Source organism: Apteryx mantelli, chromosome 7, assembly GCF_036417845.1.
Source record: "Apteryx mantelli isolate bAptMan1 chromosome 7, bAptMan1.hap1, whole genome shotgun sequence".
NCBI lineage: Eukaryota > Metazoa > Chordata > Aves > Apterygiformes > Apterygidae > Apteryx > Apteryx mantelli.
Window position 1 is genome coordinate 27,352,727 of NC_089984.1, and position 12,210 is coordinate 27,364,936.

The 12,210-nt window shown below is 39.2% G+C and overlaps 1 protein-coding gene across 1 annotated transcript in view; it reads left to right on the forward strand.

The window, feature by feature from the left end:
- The first annotated feature begins 380 nt into the window (after positions 1-380).
- DNTT (DNA nucleotidylexotransferase) overlaps positions 381-12,210 on the forward strand; it is a 96,840-nt gene continuing 85,010 nt past the window's right edge. Inside the window, exons 1-3 of the mRNA XM_067299533.1 lie at positions 381-583; positions 4,258-4,432; positions 10,877-11,005. Coding sequence (XP_067155634.1) covers positions 381-583; positions 4,258-4,432; positions 10,877-11,005 — 507 coding nt within the window. The remainder of the gene's footprint in view (positions 584-4,257; positions 4,433-10,876; positions 11,006-12,210) is intronic.

Below are 12,210 nucleotides of genomic sequence, written 5' to 3' on the forward strand. Positions count from 1 at the left end.
CCTGCAATATACTGAGATCTGAAAACAGAAGCTGATGGACCTATGCCATCAAACCTGCTGAAGACCTGGCTTGATATGCTGAGCTAATTTTGCTATGTTCAGTGTTATTTGGAAAAGGCTTTATAGGCAATGGCTGTTTTAAGGAAGTAAAACATATTTGCACCTGTCTGGAGTAGTTCTGTGCAAGGGGTGCTATGTGCAAGGAGTGCTAGCTGGTAGAAAGCAAGTGATGTTTCTGCTCATGTAGCATCTGGTTTTGATTTCAGAAGAGAGACAGAGGAAAATGACTTCAATGGGTGGTGACATTAAATACAGCTGTTGCCTGGCAGAAAGCATGTGAGCTCCCTTTTACCCAAGTTAAAGTACTTCTACCTTGCATCATGGATAGGATCAGAGCTCCAGCTGTGTTCTCCCAGAGGAAGAGGCAGAAAGGATTGCATTCCCCAAACCCTCCCTGCAGCTATGAAATCAAGTTCAATAAATTTGTCATTTTTATTATGCAGAGGAAGATGGGGATGACCAGAAGGACATTTCTGATGGAGCTGGCAAGAAGGAAAGGTTTCAGAGTAGAAAGTGAGCTAAGGTAGGAAAACCCTTGTATACGTAGAAATAAAATATAGTCATAATGCTTGAAACATTCTAACTTAACAAATACAATCATACAAGTGATTGCAGTGGAAGTTTTTGTGTCTTTGGTGTTTATGCTTTGCTCTTCCAACTATATTGATGTTTCAGGATTTCAGCATGTGTTCTTAAAGTGCGGCTCATCCCTGTTATCTTCTGGGAAGAAAACGGAGATCAGGCATAACACAGACATTAGCAAAAATGCTAATTTTTTACCTTTGAAATCTATATTTCTAATTTATCTTAGTCTGTCAATTTTAATGTGTTTGCACTTCTCAGTGTGCTACTTCTCACATGGAAAATCAAGCAAATGTAAGGTCTGAACCTGCAAATGTTTCTCACAGAATTTGTTTCTGTGCGTTTGTGTAGTCTCACTGGCATCAATGAATCATGTCGTTAGCCGATGTAAATCAGTCATTGTTTATTTCCCCATTGAAGTCGGGTTGGAATTGATCTAAATTTAATGGCCAATTCCTGAAACGAAAAAATTAAATATACTGGCATGGAAAATGTGATGGGCTGACAGGGATATGTTTCTCTACAACATTTATGGCATTCTAATAGTCTTTCTTTGAATTATACAATTCGGTGAGTTTCAAAGTAGTGACTTTTTAAATAAAGAATTACTGTCATACTTTGCTCATACAGAAAAGCACTGCACAAAAGGCCAAGGAATGAAATACCACAGATGTTGCATTTCAGGATGAAGGTGTACTCCAGCTGCAGATTTATTTGGTGGTGCTTGGGTAACATCAACACGGTTTGAAGCAGGGCTTCCTCCAATTAGTGCTCTTCATGAGTGCAAGTTATATCATTGTATAGTGTTCAATAGGTTTTCTGAAAAGTTGGAAGAAACCCAAATATTGATCACTTCTCTATATCTGTATGCATATATATATCACTGGGTCTTCCTTGTAAATGCTCATTTTCCACAGATTTTTCAATCCCATCAACTTTGAAAGGCTGAGGAAGGAAGAAGAAAGTTCATAGGTAGAAATAATTTGTATATCAAGATTCAAGTAGGTATTGTATAGAAGTAGGCAATTAGAGTCTAATACAAAACTAATTGAATTCTTAGAAAAAAATGGATGGGGCTGTGCTGAATCCTACATTAACAGTCCATTAAGGAGTGAGTGTAGGGTTCATCTGGGCTGCTTTGACAGAGGCATTTATTGCTGCTATTTCAGGCTTTCTATAAGTTGTATGCAAGCCAGACAGGTGTATGTTTAATTTCAGCTCAGCTGCTACTGGATAAAACAGAACTATTTAACTGTTAATTTTTGTTTTTGAGAATGCCAGAGGAAACGCTAAATTTGTTACATTCTGTGCCAAGAAAAAGGCACAGCTGTACAGGTACCAGAGGAAACTGGTGCACAGCAACTAAACTGCTGCTGCGAGCATAGCGATGGCAAAGTTCCCAGATCTGCAGCTTGGTACAAATACATTAAATATGAATAATTTATATAAAGTAAAATAAACCACAGGAAGCAGAAGTTCTATGTGTCTAACTGAATTTTTTTTTTAGTCAAGTGAAGATGTGACAGTTTAATTAAAGTAGAACCTAGCAGGGTTAAATAATAATAAAAATAATAATATTTCATGGAGACTGACCTAACCTAGGTTTGTCATGTTTTAGATTATAACAAAATGGCCATTTTTTTCAATGGTCTCTCTCTACAAGTTGAACACTATAAAAAGACTGTGGTATACTGTGACATTTTTCTTATTTCTAAAATATAGCACATTCAATGCATTTTTTTCAACTTTCCAAGATATAGTAAATTGAATGCTTTGGAGGGCTATGTTACAACAGTTTTCTAGGGGATGACCCTACAGCATTTGCTTTTGTAATTAGGCGATTTAATGAAATCACTGACTGTAGGTGTGAATCAGGGCCACAGGGATAGGTCCAGGGGGTTTGCTGGTCTCCTAGAATGCAGTTTGCTTTGAAAGGTTGTGCATGATCCGTCTCCTCCAACAGTTAGCACAGGTTTTCTTAAAGTCCATATTAGCCAGACATCTTCACCAGTGGTGCCCTGCCTTCTAGCTGGCCGCTTCACGTTGTCTGGTGTTAGGGAAGGGCTGCAAAGCGACCTGTGCTGTCCATCAGGATCAGACAGTGCTGTTGCCACTGCGGGCTGGTGGGAGGATGCGGTGGCTTGGAAATGGGTGCTGTTGCCATCAGGACAATTCATGTTCAAAATCTGGGCTGTATTTCTATTAAAAACAAGGTAAAATAATCACACTGGATGTATGTGTGTTTTCCCCAGTAAGTTTAGGAATATGGTGGCTGATCTCAGTTAATTTTGACATAGATTTCAGGGATATTGAGGTCCTACACGTTGAAAATCAGCATGAAAATCAGCAGTTAGGTAAAGATGGAAATGCAGCAGACACAGGTAAAGGAGAACCGGGTAGGCGTGTGAGAACAACTTTGCACTTTATTATGTTCTAGAGACTCCACATGGGTGAGAGCCGTGCTCCAAATGCTGGAGTACCATCAGCTGGAGGTTGCTTCTGCTTAGATCCCAAAGCCCATCAACCATGAAACACAGTTCCTTAGCAAATCTGTTTGGGGGTCAACTTGTTCTACTGTCTGTTTAAACGGGATCCTTAGTTTCCCCCTTAATTAGTTATCGGTTTTGTGGGTGACTCTACAACACTGACAGGGGAGACACGCTAGGAAGTTCGCACTTAAAATTTCCTACTGTGTTGGTAGTTTTCTGAACTTCCTGAGGAATATCAACAGGACAGGAAATTTACAGACCATGCCAAGCACATACATAGTTTCTTGAAACATAAACCTTGTCCCTGTCTATTCTTTACCTGGAGAAGATGCAAAACAGTAATTCTTTATAAAAATGAAGTATCAGGTGATTCTTTCCCATGTTATTCTAATATATCAAACTGACTTTAGTATAGTAACTGTTGTGCTGCCATATTTTTAAGCAATGTACACGTAACTACCATATAATCTATTGAACAATAACTCAAACTAATCTGTAAATTTTGTGTCAACTAAACTAGGATATCAGTTTTCTAAGACTGGTTCTTAATAGCAAGGAAGAGGTTTTTAGAAGGAGTGCATAATTCATAAGATTTAGATCACGAACATTTGCCAATGCCATATATAAAGAGCTTAATATAAGCACAGAAGATCTAAATTTACAAAAAATATTAGCTGTAGAGCTTTAGAGGATTATTGTTAACAGACTTGCTGACACTGTAAAGCTTTCATTCATTGATCAGGAATTTTGAGGGGGGAGGGAGTCTGTCAGGTACCATGAAACAGCCTCTTCGTTCTGCTACTGCTTGTACAAGCTAAATATTTTCAAGGCTGCAAAAAGATGTGTAATAGCATAGTGTCCTACAGAAGTTAAGTAATGCCGAAAGAAAGAAAATGCTGCACTTACAGATGGTGTCAGGCTAAATTTTTTTCTTAAAGTAGATTCGCTGAATGGAAGAGCTATATTGTGATATGAAAACGCAACCTGCTTCCCACATCCTTACATACGACACGTACTACAATTTTCAGGAAGTGAATGGTATTTAAATATGGTAATAGCAGCTATATAGTTGTCTACAGTTGGGTTCAGACAAAAAGAAAGCTTATTTTTGTGTATTTCCTGACAGTGACTCTGTCACTCACATTGTGGCAGAGAACAATTCCTACCCGGAGGTGCTGGACTGGCTGCGAGGGCAGGCGGTGGGGGACAGCTCCAGGTTTGAACTACTGGATATTTCCTGGTTCACAGCCTGCATGGAAGCTGGGAGACCAGTTGATTCAGAAATGAAATATCGACTGATGGTAAGTCAGATACTTCAATGTGCATGCAATGTCATTCAAAATGAATGACTGTGATTTTTTTTTCTACCCCCCCAAATATATACATATTTATATATAATTATGTTGTGAATCAGTTTTTGATTTAAGCACATTTTTCTGAAGCTTACATTAGTAATTCACACAGTTTTAATAAATTAAGAAGGATACCTTCCAAACCTTTTCTAATAGGCTATGTTGGTGTCTGCCAATATAAGTCATCATGCTGATGCAAGTTACAAACTGCATAATATCTGTCGTTTATGCAAGATTGGTGCCATTAAAGGGAAAAGATCCCTCAATGAAATATTTGCTTTTGTTGTGGTATTTGTGGTATTTCCACAAATGCTTAAATGCCATGGTAAATATACCACTGAGAGGGATGCGTTTTAGTTAAGCTCCTGGCAGAACACTTTGTCTCTTCAAAACAATACAAAAATGTTAAAATCTTCGCTGTTCAGAGCGACCAGCTGACTAGTTGGCCCTTGAAGAACCTGTGAAGCGCAGGCCGCTGCAGTCTGGGGCCAGACACTTACAAACTTGGCACCAGCAAGCAGGACGGCGGAAAGAACTGAAGGTTATTATCGTTTTGCGCTGTCTCACAGCAGGCTGGTTATTCCGTGCACAGGGTTTGACCTCCAAGCCATGGATGCCCTCTGGTCTACATCTGACAAAATTGTGCACTAGTTTCTCAGGTTGGAGTATTGTAGTGAAACGGTGGTATGCAATGCACCCAGTGCAGACAGGTGTATTTACAGGGTGTAAATAACGACTGTGCGGTGGTGATACCTGCACGCGCTGGGCACGGTGTGTCTACAGCGTGTCCCTCTGGGCCAGGAAATAGATCCCAGGCTGCGGTGGGATTAATGTGTTTCCCTGGGCTGTGTGCGCCCGAGTCTCACCATGGTGGATGTAACGTGGCCTGGTGAAGACGTTGATTCGTATGTCAGGAGAATTGCAGGTCTGATCTAAAGCCCTCCGCAGCGACGTGCAGGGCTCCTCCTGGCCTCGGGGGCCTGGACCAGGCTCTGGGTGAACGATGCTGCCGCTGCCAAACGGGATCTGGGAAACCCGTGAACACCGGGACCGCAGCAGGATTTGCGCTGTATATCTCCCTGTTAGGTAGAGCATGCCTGAAAATTAAACAGCAATGTCGCACTGTTTTCTTCCTCTTCTTCATCACCTGGATTTTTAGAATATGAAGACTGATTCAGCAATAAAAGCTATTGCTTCTGATTCATTTTTCAGTCATCTTTCATTGCCAGAAACTGTTTTCCCAGATTTTACACACAAAAATTGCTGTTTAATAACAATTTAAAAAGCAATGAATACACCAGATGGAGCTGTCGCTCCCAGACTCAGCATAATTCTGTGACAGAATGTGTGTTTATATTTGCAGTACTTCCAGGGAAATATTTCTGCAGTATTTTTGCAATATTTCCAGTGAACCTGCTGAAAGAAGAATATGCTAAAGAAATGAAAGCAAAAGAGAAATAAAACTAAAAACCTTGTGACTGCTATATTATATAATCTTATAGACAAACAGGTCATAAAAATATAAATCCTGTGATTGCAAAAAATTTCTCTAAACAAGAAACAAATCCCAAACAGGTGTGGAAATCTATAAACCCCGATAAACTATGCTGCTTTGCACCAGGATTAGAAAGTGAACCAAATCACCCATTATGCAACTTCCACTTAATTTCAGCAGTGCTGAAAAACCTGTGGCTTCAGATGTCTCAGAAAGTATCTTTTCTTAGACCGATTTTTCTTTTCAAAGCAAGAAATACCTTTGTCTCTCTCCAAAATGTCTCCAACTATGCTGAAGCTTACTTTTTCTTTTTTTTTCTTTTTTTTTCCATCAGTGAGAAGGCCCCTGAAAATTGAACTGCCTTAGTTTTCTTTTATATATAAAAAGTAGGTCTTTTTGGAATAATGCTAGAGCAGAAATTTCTGAAAAAAGCTAGCAGCACTGTCATGGGATCATTACTATACTTCAAGGCTGGCTCTGTAAGCAAGAGCTTCTATATTTGTTGAGGCATAGAGACTTCATGCTAACAATTGTAGAGCACAGCACGCAAGCCAGCGATAGCAGTACTGTTAACTTTAAAACTTATAGTTAAGACTAGTCTTAATTACATAGTGGTCTCCAAGTAATAAACATTTTTGTAATGCAAACAAGGAAGGAAGTAAAAGGATTCTAGAAATTCAGCAAATTTAAAATAGTTTTATTATTGCTATGTCGTCAGGATTTTTTTTTGCCTGGAGAAATGAGGAAGGACTGGAATAAAGGGTAACTTTCCTTTTAAGTATTGGGCCAGACTTGTAAATAAGGTGAATTAATTGGCGTTTCACTGAAGACAAATTTGGTCCGTTACGTCAGTTTTGTGAAATGAAAGTGAATTAACAAAACTTGAACTCAGGCTATATCATAAAGGTTTGGGGGTAAAAAGAAAGGATGGCAGTGGGTGAATGTCGTGTGTGAAATCCCATCTACAGTGGGTTAGTGACAAAATTCCCGTTAATTTCAATAGCGACAAGATTTCATCTTTCAGGTCTCACAGTAGTCTGGAAGCTTGTGCTTCCTTCAGGACATTTGTTTTAGTGCGTTGCTGAAAAGAAATGTCCTTCACAGTGCAAAACAAGGGGAATAAGTCAGAGTTACAGACCATTAGGTAATATACTAATTAAAACTGTCGTTAAAGTACAGAACGCTCTGCAAGATGCTCTGATGTTAAAATGATTTATATAGTATAAAAGGTTGGGTGAGCAGGCCTAAGCTGGTCTGAATTCTTAGAGATTCATTCAGCAACAGTTGACTTTTATAGTTAATAGCCATCACTTAACTCCATAGGCTACGCAGGGGTGGTGGCCAAACAGCAGCTTTAAAGGGAAATCCAAATATTTCTCTGCTTTGCAAACGCCTTTGTCCCGCTGACACCTCCGGGCAGAGAAGCACCTGCGCTGCCGCCAGCAGGTGGGTTTTCGGGGGACGCAGGCGTCGCACGAATGTGCACGCGAATGCCGGGGCCCCCCGCGCGTCGGCCGGCCCGGCCGCCTCCTGGCTGGGGGAGAAAGAGGCAGCGGGGAAGCTTGCGGAGGGGTGGGACGAGGGGCGAGGGGCCGGAGGCGGGTTGGCCTCCTCGCCAGCCTTGCGAGCCTTCCTTTCCGCGCTGGGAGAAGGAAATCCCCCTCCTCCTGAGCCCCTGCGGCAGCATGCGACAGGCAGCTCGTATTTAACATTTTCCTGAGTGTCTCACTCTATTGCCTCATGAAAGAGGGAGGCTTTAACTAATGGAAGAAATCTTTCATACAGACAGTTAGAGTTCCCCAGAAAATAAAATGAAACTTATAATCTAGCCATCCTCTGTTCATAAAACGCTGGCTATCAGCAGACTTTATTATTTGATCAATGCTGTCTGGACTTTACAAAGCTGCTGGCTGTTGAATAATGTGGCCTGACACCGTCCCTAGTATCTACCTCGGCGCCTCATTCACTGCTGCTGCGCTCGCCCTTTCTGCCTTGTTTCCCTGTGCCGTTATGCTGCTTTGTTTGTGTAGTCAAAGAAATATTTTGACAAAGAGCAAAGCAGGCGCTTACAGGATTGATTCTGCACCTGAGCACCTCTCCTGTAAAAACTGGTGTTAATGATGCAGGCTGCTTCTCCTGCTTATGCCGTGCTGAAAATGTCATTGCAAGGGAACGCGAGTGACAGTCGCTGCTCGGCACGTTGTTCCTGCAGCACAAAAGCAGGGTAAAAATGCTACCAATAGGGAAAGAAGAAAATGGGCCAATAAGAGAAGTATTAAATTGAACACTTCAGAGACTAGAACTTTGTCACATTCATACAATACCATTCATACAATACCAAATAGAGCCATTTTGCAGGTTTTCTGTAGCAACTCTACAGAATTAAGGCATGGGTTTTATCAGAAGCAAGCAAGCAGCCTGCACTTTTGGATATTTTCATGCCAGTCCCTGTGTAGTTTGCCATAATTTGGTTTTAATGCAATGGAGATGTCTGCAAAAGAGGGATTTAAATGCTTACATTTTGCTCATGTTTGTAGTTGTTTCCTCCCAATACTATAAATTGTTCTGAGGTTGTGCGAGTTTTGCAGGATTGCTTGTATTACACTAATTGCCACTGGACAGAACTTTGTTTTGTCCCATAATCTGTACAAATTATATTCTCCCATCTGCTCTTCCCACCAAAAAGCAATATAAATTCTGCTCTTGTGTTTCACTGATGATAGGAAAAGATCATTTCTGTAGTTCTCATGCAGACACTGTAATATTCCCTACAAATCAGACTGTAGCAATTAGAGTTGCAATACATTTTTGCTATTGATTTCTAGCCCAATTTTGTTCTGTTATTTGTATAACCAAGTCCTGCTAATTAAAAGCATAACCATGTGGATGCTGAATGAGGAAAAATGCTCAAATAATTTTGCTAAGGTGAAATGGGATGTTTATGCGCCAGTCTATCACCCTCCTAAGTATGTTGAGTTTCTGCATTAATTTTGCTCTCATTAGGCTGATGCCAGATAATGCTATGCATGGGGCTTTTGTTCCTGGATAGCGTGTCTATGTTCTAATGAAGATAATAGCTTATTGTGTATTCTGTTCAGTAACACTGTGTTTGTTCACAGTCTTCTCAGCTGGCACTATCATTGCAAGCAGTATATTAGCTATAATCAATCATAGTTTATATGATTTAAAATCAATTTTAAAGTATAATACATGAATGTGTGCAAGAGTGGATGAGTAGTGCTGTTGATCCTGACTGAAACCTATTTTGGTTATTCCCAAGAGTGGATTTAGGCATAAAATAACTTCCTTCCTTTTAGCATATACTATGCAAACTGCCATATAATTCTCTGCTCTTTCAGCTGTGTAAGCAAATGCCTTTATTTTTTTGTGAATACTATCATGTAACTATTCTGAATCAAATACAAAGGCAATTTAGTATGAAATTATATGTGATATGTGTATGCATCTGTCTCTCTCTCACACACACACACTCTTACAGGTTTGCCTAGCATAGTTGCTATCTTTATGCCTGCATTTATTTTGAGAAAGGGGCCATTATTCCGTTGTTGGGATGAAAATTTTCTCAGCATATCTGTGTGATTTTTTTGTTGAACCATTTGCCTGTGGCTTTTGGATAGTGCAATGTAATATGTTTTTGACAGATTTGCCAAATGTTTTCAGGCAAAGTGATAAATGGGAAAAAATACACAGAAATGCTGAGAACACTGTGGGTGTTTCCAAAGTATTTCAGATTTGGGCACTTTCAATGAAAGCAAAGGAATTAAAGGGCTGGATGTATAAGGCAGTAGAAAAGCTGGTGCCAGCTCCTCTGTTCCCAGTTGCTCACTGGTCAGGACACTGACATGTTGAGGACTCGTGGACTCGGGACTCCCTTCTGCTCTGGGGGATACGAATCGACATATCCCACCTTTTAGGAGATTCCCTCCTCACTAGGCTGGAGAGACTCCTGGGCTCGGAGGTTGCCCTCAGACTTTCTTGTCAGACTGGTGCCTTTTGCATGGAACAAAATGAGAAGAAAAGAGAGCGATCACATATGTGGCCTGGTGCTTAGGACGCTCTCATTTAAGATTAGGCACCTAGCTCCTTTTCCTTGCTCCAGTGAACATTTAAAAGTAATGTGTGAAGTGGATCATCATCTACAAAAGGAACTGAGTGAGAGACGACATCGTCAGGTGAGCACAGGTGGCTGGATGAAAGGATTTTATGACTGTTTGTGATGTTCCCTTTGCTTCATAATGACCCCGAAATAGAACATTTGCTTTTGGCTGAATCAATTCAATCAAGGCCAAAAATGTTTTCTTTTGTTTTGCCTAGAAGACAAGAGAGGAAAAGTTTATTTTAGAATCATATAAACATTTTTTCTCCAGCACTAAATTCAGCTACAGATGAAAAAGTCAGTTATGGGAGCACCACTATTTTTTTTTTTCCATCTAACATCCCTGATTTTCTGTTGAATCAGCTAGTGTTTTCTGGTTAAAAAAAAAAACAAAAAAACCCTGTCTGTGTTCTTTCAACTTTATCCACTTTTACGGCTTTATAGTTTTGGAGTCCTACTGTAATAGCAACAAAAGCAATATTTTCCATTTAAAGCCCCCCTGTTTTTAAATAACAATGCCACTGAAATCTTTCTGCAATAACTTTCTGCACAAAATGAATAATCCTGGTAGTCACCAGATAAACCAATTTTGTCAGTGGAGCTAATAGGAAATCAATTGATTTTCCTAGGAAGATAGTAAGGGCATTATTATTCTCTTATTACATTTAAAGGAACATATTTTGGGCTCAAGGAATGTATTTTTGGTATTTTAAACTACTTAATAGATGCAACACCATTTTACCTCCTCCCCCTCCCCCTCCCCCCCCTTTTTTTTTGCTAGGAACAGCAAGATCAGTTTCCTGCTTTGGATACATCTGAATCAGAAGTACCATCATTTACTGCAAGCAAAGTATCTCAATATTCATGTCAAAGGAAGACAACTTTAAATAACTTCAACAAGAAATTCACGGTAATATGTATTCCATCCATGAAATAAAAGCTAGAACAAATAAAATAATACAGTACTTGGGTCAATGCTATCCATGGAACCCTCAGAAAATTAATGGGTTAAACATTCAGCACAATGATAGGAATCAAAAAAAATTAAAATCTGCCATATTTAAAATAAAACTGAGTGTAAACTTAATTGCATCTTTTATGTATTGCTGCTGAAAGCTTAACACTGTATCTTTAAATATGCTAATAGCTTGCAAGCACATGATTTTTTTGCAAACAAATGATTGAATAACATTCTGAAAATGTCTTTTGGCCTTTCATTAGAGTCTTATTTGACAAGATTAAGGTAATAATAAGCAAAAGTTTGGTATTGTTCAGTCGAAGACACTTTACAATTGCTGTGCTCTCCGTTCTTTTCCCCAGGTGTCCAGTTCTTCAAAATGAGGGCTGTAAGCTTTGTATTTTCACATTTGCTTAATTATAAAGACAGATTGTGTGATCAGTGTAATCACTTTAACATGATGAAAACCCCCTTAAACTGTCCAATTAAATAGGTATCTCAGAAACTGTCATATATCCTATTTAAAGCTCTTAACAATACAGACTTCAGTGGACATGAAAAGCCTGAGTCAACTAGTCTAAATTCCACTTAAGTTCTTGTGCCTTACGTCTCCTCTTGGCTGGCTCTGGACAGTCGGCAACAACAGGTCAATAGGAAACATTTGACACAGGCGCTCTAATGTAATTTAGTCTGAATCAGTCTGGCCTAGATACATTCATACATTTTCAACTATAATATGAAACAACTCTGCATCTTCGTGAAGATTTATTATTTATTTGGTTATCACTTATTATTTTATTAACTTTTACTTTTGGGGGGTGTGTGCCTATAAATAATTACAAATCTTACAGATAAATATTATTTGTGAGATCCATATACAAAGAAAATGCTGTTCAGAGTAACAATAGATACCAGTATTTTGGAAATAAAAAATATTTACAAGAATGTAAATATTAAAAACACTGGAAGTTCAGAATTAAAGCTAAACCTGACAGAAATTTCAAAATGCTTTGGTCTGGAAATGCCCAGTTAAAAGTTAAGCACCCTGGGTCGTGCCTTGAAGTAATGCTCTGAAATAATCATCGGTTATGATGAATATATAATAGTGTTTATGGAACTCAAGTAGACAAAACTGGCCATTTAGAAGTTTTCCCTTC